General features: G+C 38.6%; 1 protein-coding gene across 2 annotated transcripts; it reads right to left on the bottom strand.

Annotated features, from left to right (window-relative positions):
• Window positions 1–4025: 4025 nt before the first annotated feature.
• SLITRK3 (SLIT and NTRK like family member 3) lies at window positions 4026–16605 on the bottom strand. Of its 2 annotated transcripts, none has more exons than XM_007972206.3 (2): window positions 16325–16605; window positions 4026–10466 (listed from the first exon to the last, which is right to left on the bottom strand). In XM_007972206.3, the coding sequence occupies exon 2, from the start codon at window positions 10443–10445 to the stop codon at window positions 7506–7508; it is 2940 nt and encodes a 979-aa protein (XP_007970397.1). In that variant the 5' UTR covers window positions 10446–10466; window positions 16325–16605; the 3' UTR covers window positions 4026–7505. The 2 variants fall into 2 exon arrangements, with proteins under 2 accessions (XP_007970397.1, XP_007970396.1); XM_007972205.3 differs by lacking the exon at window positions 16325–16605 and adding an exon at window positions 15317–16117.
• Between the last annotated feature and the right edge of the window lie 3391 nt (window positions 16606–19996).

Here is a 19996-nt window from a genome sequence, read left to right as displayed (position 1 = left end):
GCAATGTTCACTTATTTTATCCACATTTATAAAGAGAGAAGAGTATATGATCCAAATTAAAATGCAATGCCATTATCATTTATACTGTTAAAATTCAAATCATAAAAATAAATGGGGGGAGCAGTATTACAGATGACAAAAATACTTTAAACTATGTATATTCTGCCCTGAAATAGCCATTGCTCTGAAATATGTTACATAATAGATTATAATACTTTAATACATAATAAAGTTTTCTTAAAAATATTAATAATTGGTTGTATTTCTTAAATACGTTCTAGTAATGGGCTAAGGACAGTTATGTTAAAATAGCCCAAAAATTAACTTGCAGGCAATGAGGAGTTCTTGTTTGTACACAAGAAGCTATTAATATTTAAAAGAAGAAAAAAGATCTCATTTATTTTACACATCTGTACCATGAACTAATCTAAATGTTTTAATATCATTATCTTAGTTCATCCTAGTGATTTTTTGCATTAATATTTACGTTTAATTATAGTTTGTTTGGTTACCATTAAGGTTTGATTTTCAGTGAATTTGTTAATAGATGCTAATTGAAGTAGCTTAGTAAATCAACTGTGGGATTTAAACTCTTCCAAAGATAGCACACTTACAGGTTAATACAAAAACCTAGTTCAAACTTTCTCCATTATGCCTTTATCAAAAGGTCTTTAGAAATAGGACATTTTCATTTTACCCCTATCTTTCCATTGTACCTTTTGTTGAAGAAGGTTTCCTAAAGAAAAAGGGAAAGATTCATGGGCCTGGTTATTCCACAGACAGATTTCATACTTACACCTGTAGTTAACATTTTTCTCAACCTACTTTTATAATTGCCAGCTGAAAAAGTAAAACAACAAATGAAGAGTCAACTAGGAAACAGAGGGACAGATTTCAATTTTGAATTCAAATTTGGTTAAGCAGAGAACGCGTAGGGGAAAAATAAATTCCAATTGGATTTAATACACATAAAACATTGGATTTAGATGGACCTGAAGGTTTTCTACTAAAAAAAAAAAAAAAAAAACTTGCAGTGAGCTGAGATCTGGCCACTGCACTCCAGCCTGGGCGACAGAGCAAGACTCCGTCTCAAAAAAAAAAAAAAAAAAAAAAAAAAAAAAAAAAATACAGGTTTGTTAATACTTTACATCTTTGATGGACTTGTTTTTAATCATAAAGTTTGTTACCACATACTAAAAAGAAAAGCATTTTAAGATAAATTGTTTTACCAGAATTCTGAAGGAAAAAAAAAAAAAAAACCTTAGAATTCTATGTGGCCACATAACGTTTGAATAGTCAAATGTTTACACTGTAAATAAAAGCAGGAACAATATACGAATTCTAGTAGCTTTAATGAAGCCAATATTTTGGATGCCACGGCAAAGATAAAGAGCATTGCAGAAAAAGAAAGGCAAGGTTTTGAGATTTTCAAGATAAGTTTCATGTTTTTGAAGCACTTAACTGATTTTGTCAATTTCCAGAAGTAGTTATATTTTTACTATAGGTTTTGACTTTTTTCATCAGACTTATGAATGATATCACAATCAGGGTATATATGTTGAATTATCTTCTCAGCCTAGGTACAACAATAAATGAATTGGGCATTTTGTTACTTGATATGAGAAATGTCATCAATCCCTGATCTTGCTTTGACACCTGATTTGAGCTCAATGAATACGCCCTTAGTCATAAGATTATCTTGGCACTGAGTCAGAAACAGAAGTAGAAGCAGGGATGTCAGGAATAGTGAAAGCAATGAGTTCTGCCTTCTTTCCATCTCTCCATACAATCAGGTGACATCTTTCTTTCAAAATCTTTTTTTTTTCAGAGTTGACTTTGACACGCCCAGGTTTGGGGAAGTTATGCTCTTCTTTCAAAGCTACCAAAAGTAATTATATAGTGCTTCGTCATTCAAAAAGACTGTAAACCTACAAGTTCTTAGCAAAATGTATCAGAAATACAAAAACTCTGTCTTCACATATAACACATTGTAATATAAGTAATAGAGTACCTTGCATTATCAAGAGAACAATCTCCCAATTGTTATAATTGAATCAAAATAAAGTATTCATGTTTGTTTTTATCTAAGTCAATGGCACATTCTTCTTAATACAATTTGTTTGGTTTTGATACAACTTAATACATTGCAAACTCATCAATTCATTGTACTACTCATCTTACTGGTAAGTAGATAGACTAAATATACTAAAGAAACATTTAATTAGGCATGCTGAGCCTTTCTGTTACTGGGTGGTGAAGAAGAAAGGCTTCTTTTTACTAACATTCATTGTGTTTTAAAGTTTAATGGTACTATAGGAGTTAGTTTGGGTCAAATTGTAAATTTATTATGATGCCTTTGGGCTGTGTATCTTTGAAATCCACCACAAGAATTATTTTTTATTAGAATTTTTAATGTAAAAATTCATCGATGTAAGTGCAATAGAAAAAAATACATTTTTTCAATAATATGTATTATCAGGAGTAAAAATTACCAAAATTAAAGAAGATGGCCATAACATGTTGCCTCTTCACAACTACCAACCCCTGTTATACACTTGATTTCTCCATATAAAAAAATATGTCCCTTCAATTCAGATTCCCTATAAGCAAACTAAAGATGGTAATATTTGTTTATTATTATTACTACTATCATCAAACATTTTAATTTCAGGATGATGTTTTAAAAGTAAAACAGGATGTTGGACGTCTTAAACTGGACCTTCTTTTATATTTCACCTTAAATATCTCACTTTTCCTACAGACTTAGATAAATTTAAAAGGTCTTGTCTAATTAATGAAGTTGCTAAAATTGTTTTTACCTGTAAAATTTGTTCTATAAATAGAAAAATGGAAAAATAAGTACTTGCTTTTTATTAGACTTATGTTGCATACTTATATGAAGAAATTAGTTCCTATACTCTGAAGACTTAAAATAAATCACAATGTCACTGAGACGTATCCCTTATGATTTAAATAACAAAATGAAACAAATTGGAAGATAACATAACTTTTAAATTCAGAAATATTAATTACAGTGTTACTTTTTACATGTGAATATTCCAAAAGTGAAGACTCGTAATTTAATCCAGCTTCTCTTGGATGGTAGTTAGACAGAAGCAAGAAAAATAAATGCATAAAACAGAAATTGTTATACATGTAATAAAAAATGTGTAATTTACATAGAAGTAAAATTCAGCATATATAAACTATATACATGTATATACAATGTATATACATATATAATAGTACTATATATATACACACAAACACACACACACACACACAATGGCCCAATTACACATGTGTTATTGCTCCTATTACTTTTAAAAGGCCTATAGTATATTAAACAGAACATAGTATATTGAAGAGAATACGGTGATTTTAGTGATACTTATTTGTGTTCCGTTCACCTGAATATTCACAGTTGAAAATTTTGAGCTAAGTTATAAATGTCTAAGTTCAAATGAAACTAGCTCACATCACTTAAGATGGAGTGTCCATTGATTACCATTTCCTCTCACATTATCTTGACTTGTTATAGTCGTATTTCTCAAATTTTGTGTAGCATTTCATTAATGCTTCCTTTGTCATAGCCATTTCACAAAAGTGTAATATTTATTGGCCTGGACAACGTAATTGCAAAAGGACAGGACTGTACGAATAATGAATTTACACTAAGTGAATCAAAATAATGTGTTGCGATAGTTAAAGTTCTTTTGTTCTATAATTGCATTATAAATTTTCATAAACCTAAACATATTCTTTTCAAATATGAAGGGTTTAAAGTAATACTGCCAGGTTTAAAAAGAAATCTTCAAGCTCAGTCATTAAATTTTCCTTTTGATTCTCTCTCTCTAAACTTTGTTAAAATTATAGTGTTCATCATCCTTATTTTTAAGTATTTGCAATTAGATAAAATAATATAGCATTCTAAATAAAAATATAAAAACATCTACATAAATAATACCACATATGATGTATAACATGATGTTAAAATTGTTATTGAATTAAACTAATAGTTAATTTCCAATTATTTCTCACTAATCCTCTTATAGTTTGAGATATTACAATATTTTTATTATTTCTAAATATTATTACTATACTTAGTAATAAAAATAGCAATGAATAATAGCAAATATCTGTCAGAACTGGGTCTGCTTCAGTTAAGTTAGTCATCACAATGAAGTGAATTAGTACTCTTTTTCTTAAAAATAAGTATTTTACTGCAGCAAAAACATAAAACATATTATAATCATAGTACCTACATTAATATCCATCATGTTTAATGAAAACAGATCTGGTATTATAAATTGAAACTAACTTAGGTAATGTTAATGCACAGTAAAAATAAATGTCCTAATCAGGGGGTAGAAAATTCCATAAAAGCAAAAAACTATTCCCTTAAATACAAAATTTCGTTCTCGTATAAATTTATTTTTACTAAATAAATAAATGTATTTCTCATTCAAGGGTGAAAGTACCAACTATATTTAAGACCAAACAGCCTTACTTTCTGTATTTCATAAGTAAAATACAAACATTATAATTATCAAGTTATATTGTAGTTTGATATCATTTATGGACGCTCATTTCTCAAATGCTGAAAGCACCAGGGTCTTTTTGAGATTGTACTTTAGCCTGATTCGTATAATATGCTGTGTTATGAATATGTACATGTTCATTAAAGAAATGAGGACTATTATCTGAAGCATCTAGCTTTGCACTTTTAAGTTTTTACTATGCATATGCTTTCTATTATTCCCCAAACCATTTGATTAGGAGGAACAGAAGTATGATAAATTGCTAGTTCAGAGACTCTATAAATTGGGCTTTAAAACACTTAAAGTGTAATATTGGTTTTATGTACCTTAAAAAAAAAGAGAGAGACAGATAATTAGAAAGAATAAAGGAGGTGGGATAACTAGAAGAAAGGTGATTTGTGGGAAAGTAAAGAAAGCAAGAAAGAAAAGGAGAAGATAAAACAAAAAAGAAGAATGACACCTATTTAATAGTGGGCCTGAGTCTTCTGCATAAGAGCTTCACTTCAATATCACACAGAGAGATAAAGTGGATGATGTTCATGGGCTTCTTCCTTCTAAAATAATTCCAAAATATATTCAAATAATTGAGCATAAAAGTTTGTCAAGTGCCCCAAAACTGCAATTTTATATGGATACACTTTTTTTTTATTTTTATGCATACCTATGCTGACATTTCTATATAATTAATCAAGAGAAATAAAAATATACTCTTGTAGACATTCATGGAGCTTTCATTTTGTTACTACAATGGCTTCATGCTATAGTAGTGACACACCTTCAGAAACTGCTAGACTCATTCTCTTTTTGTGGAAAAAAAAAATGTGATATAAGGCATCAGTGACTTGTGATGAATTACATTCAACACGTAATGATAATTCCTACTATGGGCACTTTGAGGAAACACTAGCGGAGAACACCGGCCTCACTGCACAGTTCTGCAGGTCCTGGGTCTGTGGCTCTCTGGAGCTCTGCTGCCCTCTAATGGCCTACTTTGATAAGTGCCTGCCTCATAGGTCTGTTTTCTTAAGTTTCCTCCACCAATTTGATACCGGCGCCGTAAAAATCCAGTATTCTTTGGTTTCGCTCACATATAAATGGATCTAAACTTGGCTTGTTGTCAGGTTATTTTTTCAACATAATTTTAATGTCATAGGACGAAAAACTCATTCAGCATCCTCTGACTTAGTTCAAACGTTATTGGGGCCAGTTGTTGTCAGTGGTTGGAAAATAGTAGTCAAATGTAAGTGACAGCTTTCACAGGATTCTGGCCATATAATTGGCTCCAAGGCCAAGGCCTTTGATATTTACTGGGTTGTGTGGGTGTATGTGGAAGCGTGTGGGTGTAGGAGGGTGATGTAATTGGACTACATATTTTAAAAACAATAGCAATTTTATTCTCCAATTTCTTTATGTCATCTATTAAGATGTACGGATCCTTGATTACGTTCTCCTAATTAATCCTGTACTTCTCAGTGATCTAGTTATTTTATTTTCTCCCCCTTGCATCTTGCCTAGGAAACGTGCATCATTGGTTACTAAGATTGAAATTCATAAGTCAAGGAAAAAAAATAAACTGTAAGTCAGATTTTAAGTCTCAATTGTATCCTGGTTTGGAATAGAGATGGTGGGATATAAGATTTATCAACATCACAGTGCATCAAACCCGTTAATAAATTACTTTCTGTGTAACAAGTAAAAGAAATCATTTTTTAAAATGGGAGCATGAAAGGCATGGCATAGCTGGAGTTTAAGGTTCAAGCTTTGTATCCTCTATATATAATGTATTATGTTTTTCAAAAACTTTTTATTAGGAAAGCTATACCAGACGCATAATCACTATACAATGATTAAACATTACCTTTACAATTTATAATCACTGAAATTACAGAATAAATATATGCACATTTCTTTTGAATCTTTGTGTGTGAGAGAGAAAACATTAAAAGTGCTTCCTACAAAGCTGTTAGTGATATATACCCAGTTGCTGTTTTTAAATATTATATATATATATATAAGAAAGTGCAGATGTTCTCCAAAAAATCTTGGCATCAGGATGAAGTGTCACAAAGAGGGTGCTCACCCCTAGGCGCGTGTCTTCGGCTGTTAAACCACCAGGCCTCCACTTCGGTAGAATCCAGCCTAGAATGTGACTTTTCCCAGGGTGATAGGAGAGATGCTGTGAGCTGTACACTAGCAGTGAAGGGTAGTGGAACTATGGAGAGGAGAAAAATGGATCAAACCCGAACTAAGCAGATTGGGTTGAATGGGAATGGTACGGAGTGTGTGTGTGTGTGTGTGTGTGTGTGTGTGTGTGTGTACCTGCACCAGTAGGAAGAAACTGCAGGTTTAGGGATCACGGTTTGCAGATGGATATGTGTATGAGAGACAAGATAGTGAGTGAGAACATTCGAGCAAGACCCGCCCCCTCCCTCCCCGTCTTGCAGTTTCCAGGCATGCAGCAAACTGCATTGTTAATACATGTACAGAATCTGTGCCATGATGAGAAGAAAGAAAGCCACAAATGACAAATGTCAACTTGTTTCCCCCCTCCCTTTAAAACAAAACTACAACTAAAAAAAAATAGTTACTGAAAATAAAAAGACACATTGAGTTTTACTTAATTAGGATCCATACAATGATCCCCGGTATACCTTATACATGGCACAGTCAAAGTCTCAAGTTTCAGTATAAAAAAATAATGATAACATTTGCTGGCAAAAGTCTGCGAAGGCACTTCATTGATTAATGATCTGAGTATGGCCCTTCCTCCAAATCACATCTGAGAGGGGAGAGCATACATCTGTATTCTCTAGTTATCATGCGGTTTCAGTTTTGTTCAGGGTAGGGAAGATCGTGAGGATGGAGTTATTGGGACAAGTGTAAAGGGAGCAAGGGATATATTTCTTTTATTTTCCTTTTCTTTTGGGGGGGAAAGAAAAGCACTAATATATTTTCTTCTCTCTGTTAGAACCTATATGTTGTCTTCTCCAGGACTTCGAGGTAATCCGGCTTGGTTTGAAGTTTGGCCCTTAACTCGAGGTAATCACTTTTTTGGGTTTGGTGGTCTGTGAAGCCCTTTCCAGCCGAGAAGAGAAGGGTTTCTTTGAGCCTGGCGTCCTGCTGTAAGTCTGGGTATTGCATGCCAGGAGGGTGCACGTGCAGTTCCTTTAATTTGGGCACTGTTCCATAGAGACAGTCCACAAATCCCACTGTGCAGGGGGCGGGCTGTGGCCTCTCTCGGTCTAGTAGCATACTGCCACCACCACAGCCTCCCCCGGGAGGAAACAGCACCACCCCACCATTTTTCTCATGGTGGCGGAACCCTGCCAAGTCTCCCCCAGTTCCCCCAACTACTCCTGAAACCCCACCAACTGCTGGGTGGTGAGGGTGAGGGTGATGGTGATTCACCGTCACTATGGTGTTAAGCTGGGAGCTGGACACTGCCAGGGCCCACTCCTTCTCTTTTTCCAGCAAGGTCCGGTAGTTACTATGGTTCTCCTTGGGTGTCTCAGCAAACTGCTCACTTCCTAGGAGAGCCTCACCCATTCCCGGTGGTTGTGTCCCTGGACCCCCACGTTCTGCACTCCCTGCTTCTTGGGCTGATGAAACAGTCACCTCCTCCTCCTCACGAGGCTTGTAGATGGGGTTGTTGCACATTTGGGTAACTGGGTGGGGGATGTACTCATACACATGACCTACAGGAGGGGCCTTCTCTGGAGAGGAAAGAGTTGGTCGACCTCCACCCCCACTTCCACCACCACCACCTCCACCATCCTCAAACAGCCGGTGGCATTGCATTTGGATGCCAGTAAGGTCCACACCTTCCTGCCGCTTGCTTCTGAAGGGCAGCTTCTTTCGACGCCTTCGGAGCACGTAGGCAAAGAGGCCTGCAGCAACAAAGACTGCTGAGAAAAACAGAACCAGAAGGCTGAGAATTAACACAGAAAGTGGCACAGGGCCTCCAGGAGGAGAAAACTCATAAGGTGATGCACTGGTTGGTGCCCCAATAAGGTGGGAATCTCCAGGCTGGGCTGGGGATGCTCCAGCTGGTGCAACGTGCAGCATCTCCGGGCAAAGAACTTCCAGCTCAATAGTGCGCACATCACGGTGCGTGAGGTTCTCAGGGCTCCTGCAAAGCACATCACCAACCACACTGACTGAGCTGATGGTTTCGATCCACTGTTTAAAGGGGACCAGGTCACAAGTGCAATCCCAAGGATTCTCATTGAGGTCTATCTGGACAATGGCGTTCAAGTGTTCCAGGACACCAGCCACGGGAAGATAGAGGAAGTAGTTCTTCCTCAGGTTGAGCCGGGCCAGGGATGTGCCTGCAAAGGCGTCCGTTGGCAGGGTCCTCAGCAAGTTATTATTGAGGAATAGCAGCTTCAAGTTGGGCATGAGGCTGAAGGCTGCAGGCTGGATTTCCCGGATGACATTGAACTCAAAGTACAAGTAGTGCAAACTCTGTAGGCCTCGGAACATGCCTGGTGTCAGCTTCTCTATATCGTTGCCATTAAGAAAGAGGCTTTTTAAGTTGGGCAAGTTGATAAAGGCCCCATCTTGGACATAGGAAATACGATTGTTCCCCAGATGCAAGAGATCCAAGGAAGAAAAATTCCAAAAATCAGAACGGTATATTTTCTGAATCAGATTGCTACTCAGATACAGTTTCTTGGCATTCAAGGGCCTTGGAAGAAGTTCAGAAATGTTATTAAATCCTCGCTCTTTGCAGTTGACAGTCAAGCCAAGGTCATTGATGTGCAAATTACAGGTACACCCAGTGGGGCATATAATGGGGATTGGTGGTCTAGTCTGATAAGGAGCAATGGGAGGCTGGTTTGGACCAGGATATAAAGCTTGGGAGGTGGAGGGTGGCCTTGGTGTTCGAGGCTGTTTGGTGGGCTTAGGCTGTTTATTTGAGGACTTGTATTCAACAGAAGAAGCAGTAAAATGGACAGAGGATAGCATTGAGGAAGGCTTAGTTGGCCATGCATTCTCCTTACTTGATGACAAATGTGGAATTCCCAAACTAGCCTCTACCTCAGAGTCAGACAACAAAGGACAGAGTTCTGTCTTCTTGATTTCTCGTAGGTCCTTTCCATGGAAATGGAAAGGGGTCTCACAGGTAATGTCTCCCACCAGGGCAGTATAAGGAATGCGTTCCAGCCAACTCTTCAGTTGTACAATTTCACATGTACAGTTCCAAGGGTTTTCTTCCAGCTGGAGTTCCATCAGGCTTCTGCCAATGTGATCTAGCATTCCTCGGTAAAAAAGAACCTTTAACCTATTTCCACGTAGGTCCAAATGGGTTAAAGAGACAGCCTTAAATAAATTGGTCGGAAGCATGGGGATGAGATTATCATTTAAAATCAGAACCCTCAATTTACTTAGGTTCCGAAATGCTCCACTCTCAATACGTTTAATGACATTGTAATCTGCCTGCAGATATTCTAGACTTTCCAAGCCAAGGAAGGTGTCATTTCTGAAGACATCTAGTTTGTTTTCATGTAGATATAGTCTCTTTAAAATCTTAAGACCATTGAAAGCTCCAGTCTGAATGTCCTGCAATGCATTGTTCCCAAGATTAATAGACACAGCATTATTCAAATGAAGAAAACTGTTGGTGTATAATTTCCTCATAGAATTCCTCTGCAGATACAGTTTAAAAGGTCTTGACCAGAACTCGGTAATCTGACTAATATTTGTAAATCCTTTACTGTCACAATGTATATGAAAGAGGCTTTCTTTAACTTCACAGTAGCATGGATCAAAACAGGGCTCATCTATTTCCTCTGAGTCCTCTATTAGGGGAATCGGGGTAGTCCATCCTAGAGCAATTGTGCTTAGAAGAATTATCCACAACATCCTTCCTCTGTGAAGCATCTCAGCTATGGAAGGTTTCATCGTTCGTGGTTGATTACAAAACTGCAACAGAAATAAAAATGCAGATTTTTAGCTTTTAGTCATATGTACTATTTTAATTGACTCCTACATGTGGGGCATTTTAAGAGCTATATAAAAACTTCAGCAATTGTAGAAGTGACACTCAAAATGAGCTAGCAATACACTTAACGTTTAGAGTGTGTCCTATATTTTAAACTTAGGAGACTCTGAAATATTGAACCATGCAGTGACATTTTCCTGAACCAAGCCATACTTGGTAAACGGCATATCGCATGAACAAAAGCAGACTGCATTGCCTCTGTATAACAAACAACAGAACTGGTACATCGTACTTCCTTTTAGGCATAAGCAGATTCAGTAATAATAGCAATAATGTGGCCATTACACCTGTTTGCCTGTTAAAACTCATGTTGACATCAAAGATACTCATAATAAATCTGATTGGAACTCTGATGGGAAAAATATGTTCTTTGAATTATAAGTGACTATTAAAAATACATGACATACTCCAAAATTATTATATTGATTAGTATGATAAAGTGTGAGCCTGTTGCTCAGTATCAGATGTTGGGATGTGTAGAATGATCAGCAACTCAGGAAAACTTAAGATTTATTTTTATGAAATGATCATACCATGCTTTATAATAGTGTGTAGTCAGTATGTATACTATATGTCCACATCCTTTGGCCCAAGAATAGAATACTGTCATCTTCTTTAATAAGTAATTTGTATATATTTGTATCATTTAACTATTTAAAGCATGTAGGAGTCATTAGCCCTTCTAAAAAACATGCCCATGCAATTGTCAGAGCTAAAGATAGGGACAGCTAGAGGATGCTGAGTCTGAAAGTGTCTGAATTAAAACATTCGCAAAGCTTAGTTTGGAATGTGTATCTGTGCCTTCAAGATCAACTGAGGAACCCTTTAAAAAGCTAGAAGAGCAGGTGACTGGTTAGAGGGGAGGCGGGTAGTTAAAATCAAGAGAGAGTGGAAACCTCTATTCTTACCTGCTGATAAATGATCTATCACATGAAATAAATTTCAAAAAGATATCATTCTTTTCCAATCAGAAGAAACAAATGCAATGCACTATTCTGATAACATAGAGTCTTCCTCTATGCATCGCTTTCCTTGCCTAATAACATCAGTATATGAAAATGTTTACATAAATAAATGATAATAATGCAGTTTTATTATATTCTCCTTCCTGAGTCACTAAAATATCCATCAAAATTGAATAGCTGATTTTAATCAATAAAAATAAACCAAAGTTTCTAGCATATATTTTCCTCACAGATAGCACACAGAAAGATATATTTCATCAACCTTCTTCTTAAAACACAATGATATAATTTATAGGAAAAGTGAAAAAATAAATCTTCACATTACACTTGCATATAATGTTCACAGCTGTAAAGAAAGGAGATACCGTGAGAAAGCGAAGAGAAGTCTGCCTCAGACATGCAATACTGAAAAATTAAAAACAATTAAATGAAAAAGAGGGAGAGAGAAAAGGCAGAAAAGCCTACATTGCAGTATCAATTAGTCTTGCATCTCCCTTATGAAATATTAAAATCTACTTAAGTTCTTCCTTCTTCACTATCTTAAATATTTTTCTTGTTTTTCAGGTCCCTGTGGTTTAGGCAAAAAAGGCTCCAGATGTCTTGGACTTACCTATTTTGCCAGAGTTTTTTGGGTTTCTTTTCTTTTTTTTTTTTTTTTTTTTTTTTTTTTTTTTTTTTTTTTTTTTTTGTAATTTATTTATTTATTTATTAGCCTGGAACCGTGAACCATGAAAAGAAAAAGAGAAAAAAAAGCTTGAGTTTAAGGATTCTCTCTCTTACCCTCCCACTCCCTTTGCTTTGCTGAAGCTGAAGCAAAAGGGGATAAAAGGGGGTTGGGCGGGGGGACTAAGAGGAAAAAAAAAAGAGCAGCAAGCTTGAGACGTGCTGGGAATGCAATGGGCTCTTCAATGGGCTTCTTTAGGATGCAGAACTGCCGCTTGGCACACTCAATAGAGGAGGGAGGAGAAGGGGCTGCAGCAGGCTTCCAGCTCTGCTGCCCCTGCCGCTGCCGCCGCGGTGGCTGCTCTCTCTGGGTACCCACAGCACATCACTGGTCACTGGGAGGAAGGGCGGGAGGGAGGCAGGGAGGAAGGAAGGCTCAATCACAGTACAGAATCTCAGACTTCCCTCGCTCCGGCTTTAAAAATATATATGTGCTATAACCCTGAACCCGGTATTCCACGTCATGAAAATGAGTTCCAAAGGGAACGCGCTTAGCATAGGTTCGGGAACGAGCGCTAGGAAGCCCTGACTATACAGTTGTGAGTGAGTGAGTGTGTGTGTGTGTGTGTGTAGGAAAAATAAGTAGAGGGATAGAGAACACAAATTGGCAAAATAAGAAACAAGAGCGAAGTGGGAGGAGACCAACCTATGGGAAACATTTCTTTGGTGGGGAAGGTGGAGATGGGGGAGGGGGGCGGGGGATAGGCATTTTAGGCATTTTCTTTCTTTCTTTCTTTCTTTCTTTCTTTCTTTCTTTCTTTCTTTCTTTCTTTCTTTCTTTCTTTCCTCTCTCTCTCTCTCTCTTTTTTTTTTTTTTTTTTTTTTTTAAACTCTCGAGGAAACCATCCCCTGGATCATCTGCTCCTCTAGTTTCCAAAGCTCCCCCTCTCTAGTGCAGGTGGTTTGAAAAGTGAGACTGTCCTTCGGAATTATCTTTTTCACAGGACAGCCATTCCCTGAAATGACGGGGATGGGGGGAAAATCCAGGTCCCCAAAGCAGAAAAGCTAAATCTGTCTGATTCTGCCTGGGTGTCCCGAATAAAAGCTCAGACAGCCTGAAAGACTTGGACCGAGTTTCTCCTGCATTTTGCTTCGATCCCTTTGCACCAGGAATTCTTTTGTTGTGCTGCAGGTCAAAGCCTTCGATATCCCCTGGGTTCAGCAGCATTTCTTTTATTTCACCTTTTTAAAAACAGAGACAAGCCAATTCTCTGGAAGGAGATACAGACCACTTGGATAACAATGGTACATTTCACATTCTGCCGCCGGAAAAGACCTCGCGGGATTGGGGTGGATTTAAGGATTTGAATGTTTTTGTCCGCTCTTTCTTTTTCTTTCTTATTTTTTAAACTCAAATATTTCTCCGTGAAATTTTCGGGAAGTGGATCCTAGGGAGTGCTGGGAGTGGGGATGGAGGTGATTGAAGGAAGATACTGTATTGTGGAGGGCCTACCAGATGATAGTTCAGGAACCCTCTCAAAGGAATTTTTTAAGGCTCAGCTGACAGCACTACAGTCCTGCCTGCTGGGAAGGAATGCAGCTTGGTGAGGAAACTGGGGAGAGCCAAGTGTGCAGCAAAGGAGATTAACAGGACCCGTGTGCTGTGGATGCTCCCCATCTGCCCCCACCAGCACACACCAACCCTGTCACCAACTTGCCGAGGGGGAGAAGGGAGGGACTTTTTGGTTGCAAAAGAACTAAACTGAATCTCAATTGCCCAAGGGCTCAAAGTTAGTAGGTAGAGACGGTTTCCCCTCAAAGGACCCTTTACAAAAGCAAATTTTAAAGCAAAGCACAGTTTACATATCAATACCTTACTGCTCTACAACAGGTAAATCACCTAACAATGTGTTCCTTAGAAGTCAAAGGCAATTTCCATAATATTTTGCATTTAAAATGACCACGCGTGAGTCCACTGACACACAGTAGCTAATTTTAGAAACATGCCACCCTAGACTAAGTAAGCAGGAGGGCAGAATTTTCTAACATTCTATCCTTAAAATTCCAGACCCACCCTATTACTCCCATAGGTCTCAGCCAAGAAGTAAACCAATACCGATAGCCTAAGCTCAGAATCAGAGCAATTCCCTCTCCCTCACCAGCTGCCTGCACCCGCACCCTCCCCCACCCCATCCCCCGCCCAGCACTTTGGGTACCCAATGTGCAGAGGCGGTGACTATTTATCGGGTCTTATCGGAACCCATGATGTGATGGAATCGATGGGTAACCCGGAGGCTGCCCTGAGCTTCCAGATGACGGTAAATATTGTCTCGGCGATGAAGTCTCTGTTCTTTCTTGAACTAAAACCCCTTAAGTTCTGGACCTGGGCTATGTCCTAAAGGCTATCTCATCTTTTTGCTTTCCTTTAGCTCAGGATAGCGTGTCTAAAGGACAGGGAGGTCTCCAAAAGTTAGGGGTATTGAGCCATGGGGCCCCGATTTTTTCCGTGTCCTGTTGGGAGCGCCCAGAGCCATTTGTTTGTCCAGAGAGAGGACAAGAAGCCCTTTCTCCCCGCTGTGCCCCCTTCCCACTGCCTCCTCCCCACTGCTGGATCTTACAGCTCACTAATCTCTTCAGATCTAAGATTAAATATTTCAATATGGAAGCAAACTATCTTCCCTAGAACAAGTAATTAAAATGCTGCATCATTCATTTTCTGAAGAGCTTTCAGCCGTCTATAGATCCGTTTCTAATCTGCTGTCGTCAGGCGAAACGCACAATGGTCTGTTTAGAAATGGAAAATTATTAAAAGCTCAAGCGTTTTTCCTTCTACCCCTTACAACACTAGCGAACAATCCACTGGGGGAGGGGTCCTTCGCTCTGCCGCCTGGCCTATTTGTTGGAGTTACTTACGATGTCTTCACCCAGAAAAGAGGTCCGAGGGTATGTTAGTCTCCGATACCCCTCCTTCCACCAACGTCCTTACACCTAACTGATCCAATTCAAAACTGCAACAAACCCCTAGCACCTGTGAGCGTACAGAAGACACCGCGGCCAAACTCGATGTGCTCCACAATGCACATCCTACATAGAAGAAATACTGGTTTCAATTAGGCAAAGTAGGAAAGGATGGCGGCGAGTACCTATGGTGCAGAGCGCTTAGGATCTCCGAGGTTTTCTCCGAGGGGCTTCCCAGCGGGAGAGGCAAACTCTCTGGGAGGCTGAATTGTATCCATCATACTGTAGCCTTGTAGCTTCTCCTCTTCTGGCCACCAACTTTCCGAAAGGCTACCAAATCACGCTTGTAATCCGTTTAAATGTTTCCACCTTTGAGATTTGCAGGGAAATGGTCGCTGCATACCAATGGGAGAGCCGGGCGCGCACCTAGCGCTGCGATGTCAGTGACAGGGAGCTCACGACCACAGCTCCCTATGCCTTCGATGGCAGGCAGGCAGGCAGGCAGAGTGAGTGTCCCAGGACTAGGTTCCTTTGATTTAAAATCTCAGTGCTCTCGATCAGTGGAGAGCTTCGTTGTTCCCGAGAGCCTGAGCTCAGTCTCTGGATTTCTCTCTTTCTCTCTTCCTGAAAGGTTGTCACTCACAATCCCTGCCCGAGGCCTCCTTCCATCCGAAAAGATGGAATTAGCCCTTGCTTTTCCAGGGTGTCTTTGCTCTTTGCCCTTTAGGTGGGTGGGAGTGGGGGTGGATGGTGTGTAGATGAGAGAAGAAAAGGGTGGGGAGAGGCGGAAAGGAGGCAGGAAGGGGGCGACTAGATCTCAGATCCCAGCATTGGTCAGACGGCGAAGGTGGGGGGAAAGAAGGAGAGAGGGAGAGAAGATACAAATACACAGTATGGCTGTGCACACCAAATTTCACTTGGATTTGGGAGATCTCAGGCAAAGCACGAAGGTGAAGCGAGCCCGTTGGCAGAGAGTGAGTCCCCTGACCGCTCACCATTCAAGCACCCTCACTTCTCCAGCGGGAGAAGGTGCGGGGGAGGGGGGGCGGGAGGGGGAGGGGACCGCCGAACGTTTCAGGCCAAGGAGACGCTCGCGGCGGCAGCGGCGGCGGCATCTTTTAAGACTGACCTGCTTTAAAAGTGCCACTTTAATGGCCTAGGAAATAACTAAAATCAGATTACACGTTACTTACCAACGTCTCCTCCTAAACGGAAGCGCGAGGTCGGGTATAAGGAGTCAATATAGGAAGCGCAGGGCTGGAACCTGAATGCAAATCCATCAGCAGCCCCCAAATCGCGCACCAAGGGAGCGGCGCTCGGGAGCCCCCAGATCAGCCCATCGCCGGAGCTCCGCCAGCGCGTCCCCCCCGCACCCCCGGCCCCTCCTCCGCGCCAACTGTGTAAATCAGCCGCCGCAGTCCTCTCGCCGCGCATCGCAGGCAAAATCCCGGCTTAGGAAGCAAGGAAGCAAGTGATCTCTCTCTCTCTCTCTCTCTCTCTCTCTCTCTCTCTCTCTCTCTCTCTTCCCCCCCCCCCCCCTTCTCGCGTTCGCTCGATCTGTGCCCCTCTCCCTCTCCCCCATTATCGGTCACAACCTGGCAGCTCTTCAAGAGACACCCTGTGAAATTGATTGCCGGGAAGTCAGCATTCTGTATCTGTGGATTGATTTGTAACTTGTATTTGCAAATGAGAGAGATGCCTGTTTGGAAAATTACAGCCCAAAAGGTGGGGGGTAATCAAATTAAGAACATCTGAGCTGTATTGGTGGGCGGTATCGCTAAACGCCTCCGGGGAGCGGTTTCCAAGTGATTTGCAGTAATCCCCCACCTTCATGATACATGGGTGACGATTTGAAAGTACACATATTTCCTCATCTGTTTACATTTGCCAGGGGTGGGGGGGTGGGGAAATAAAACTGTAGGGCACAGGGAGTTGGGAGGGGGGCATTTTCCGGAGAGATGCTGGATATCATTTCGTGACAAATTAGATACGGACACTGAAACAATTATTACATGTATGTGAAAGTGTTATTACAACATTATAGAGGCGACCATTACCCCCACTGCAGTCATACTAATGCAGTCGTTTAATGCTCCATTCAATCTGCAGTGTAAACCAACGCAATTCTTTTTAATAGATCCCTTTCATCAGCGACTGTGTTGGAAAGAGGGCAGCCTTCCACTAACTCCCAAAGTGAATAGAAGGTAGCCTGGGGAATCATCTCTGTATCTCTTGCCATTTCTTCCTGAAGTGAATGCAATACATTGTCCAAGGCAAGCAAAGTTATTTAGCTATTATAATTGTAGAGGTAGAATGATCTTGACCCTATTTTTAAAATCATTCAAAGAACTCCAACTCACCCTTTGCAAATAAACAGTACTCTCTTTTAATTTATGCATAAAATCCTTTGACAGACAGGCCTGAATATATGTTTTACATCTTTATTTAGTGAATTTCTATATACTATAATTTATACCATCATTAGTTCATATTATGGACGTAAATACCACAAGTTAGTGTCCATATTACCTACATTAAAAGATAGGAAAGGATGGAGTTGGTCATAGAGACAGCCAGGGGCCTGTGGAATTTTTTGGGATATATATATACACACACACACTAAATTTAGTATGGCAACTGTGTTGGTTCTGCATAAAGTGAATTTAGATTTTATATATATATATATGTGTATATATCATACTTCTATTGTTTCCATTTGTTCTTTAAAATACTCAGCATTCTTGAAGATTTTTAAGATTAGTAAAGTATCTACAGGGACCTAGAAAGTAATAAAAAGCACCATGTATTAAAATGGATTCTTTTTAAGTAAAGCATTTCAGACTCACTGGCATGAGTTCCAAACCTCTTTCCAGTATTTTCTAGGATACTAGATTCTTCCATGCGAATTTTACATACAGGGAGACGTCAATGTACAAGAAACATTTGCCCTAGGTATTTCACTCACTGGGTCTCCCAATTGGCCTTCAAAGTGGTATATCCAGGCAGGGTTGCCAAAGGAGTACACCCCCATAATGAATCAGTCAGATTTAGGAAAAACCAAACTGCATCAGTAGTTTGATGTGTCACAGAGATATTTTTGGCCTTTTCAGGTGGTTGCCCAATTTGAGGAGAATCACTCCTGGGTACACCATATTTTATGTGGGCAAGTGTGAAATCACACACATCCCCTTTGAGCCCCAGGGCTGGAGGATATTAGAGTAATCCTGAAAGACATTAGGCAACATTACTCCTAAAGTTACCAGATCTCTTTAACTTTTTGGAACTATTTTCAAGGTTATTTTGATAAGAGGGCCATGAATATATTAATTTGTTTACTCTGATCAGATGTTAGTATGGCCTGAGGGTACTGGGGAGCTGCAGAAGATTGAATACCTAGAACGGGTTGTTAGTGTTAAGCATGAGTACTCCCCATACAAATATTACAGGCCAGATAAAAATATTGTAGAGTAAGTGATTATGATAGATATTTGATTTTATGTTGTGAGTTTTTAGTGCTTTCCACACAGACATTTACATGTCCCTAGTTTTATTTTAACCAAACATCATTTACATAAAATAATATATAGGATGTAATTTTTAGTTCAACAAATATCACGTCTACATTGCTGATTTGTTTTTAAATTATAAGCATTACAATATTTCATATAGTTTTTTAAACTATTCTGTCATTTTTCAGAGGGGAACAATGATATCAAAATAACTAAGATAGACTTTATTTTTTCGTCTAGCATATATTTTGCTCATTCTGATAGTTTAAATAAAATAAATACATGTTTTAAAAGATTTACTACTAATTAAACTAGGGTTAGAGAACTGTTTGTTGTACAATGAAGTAGGCATTCAAGAAAGTTCCAAACTCTAAATGTAGTTGTAGTAATCTATGATTATGTACAACATACTTAGGTCATTTACGTATTTGGTTTGTCTGTTATTAAGCATTGTAAAAACATTTGTGAAGCATTGTAAAAATATTTGGTAAAAAAAATATTTTTTTTCTCTTTGTTCATTGGAAATTCTGTTTAGGTCAACAAATTACATGTTTGATAACCATCAAAACCTAACTGCCTTACCATTTGCTTAACTTTTGATATACCGCTGTTGAAACAATTGAAAATATAGTTACACACAATTTTATAAATGGGAACATAGGCTGTAGAAGTTAAACAAATAAAAATATGATAAAACATGAATTAATATTTTTACTTTTGTTGTATGTTTATTTCTGTTGATCTTTCTGTATCTCCATAGGAGAAACACTTTTGAAACATTTTATGTTGTAGAAAAAGTTCCAAACCAATTGATAATTTTTTAATAGCATCTTATAAAACTTAGTGAATCAGCATAGATTTAACAAGCTGTAAGTATGAAGAAGCTGCAAGATATTCAATTAAACATTGATCTTTTATATCCTGTTTCACTAAAACATTTTAAAGCACTTTATAGGCATCCACTAAATGAAACTTCAGCTTCTTTTGAAGTAAACAAGAGTTTTAATCTCAAAGGTTATGTGAGCTATTTTGAGACAATCAGATTTAAACTATTCAGCATGAACAAATGTTTATTTATAGGCTGGATTAGACACAAAGTTATTGTCTCCTTTTAAAGATATTTTTCAAAATTATTTGGAATTAATAAATTATAGATGTTAAGATTAAAATTACTGAGGGGGAAAAAGTTTTAAAAGACTAAGATGAAGAGAAATAAATCAAATGTATAAGTTGAAGTAAATTGATTATTGAATAACGCATCAGGAAATAAATGTAGGTTTTATACGTAATAGAAAAAGGTAAATCAGATAAGCTTTAATGATAGAAAAATATTTTTAAACATGATATTATGAGAGA

The sequence above is a fragment of the Chlorocebus sabaeus genome, chromosome 15 (assembly GCF_047675955.1).
Source record: "Chlorocebus sabaeus isolate Y175 chromosome 15, mChlSab1.0.hap1, whole genome shotgun sequence".
Taxonomy (NCBI): Eukaryota; Metazoa; Chordata; class Mammalia; order Primates; family Cercopithecidae; genus Chlorocebus; species Chlorocebus sabaeus.
The sequence above is the reverse complement of the archived record's forward strand: the minus strand, read 5'-3'. Positions and strand labels throughout refer to the sequence as shown.

Excerpts from the sequence above, each read along its gene's own strand:
- SLITRK3 (XM_007972206.3), bottom strand. The coding sequence starts at position 10,445 with ATGAAACCTTCCATAGCTGAGATGCTTCACAGAGGAAGGATGTTGTGG.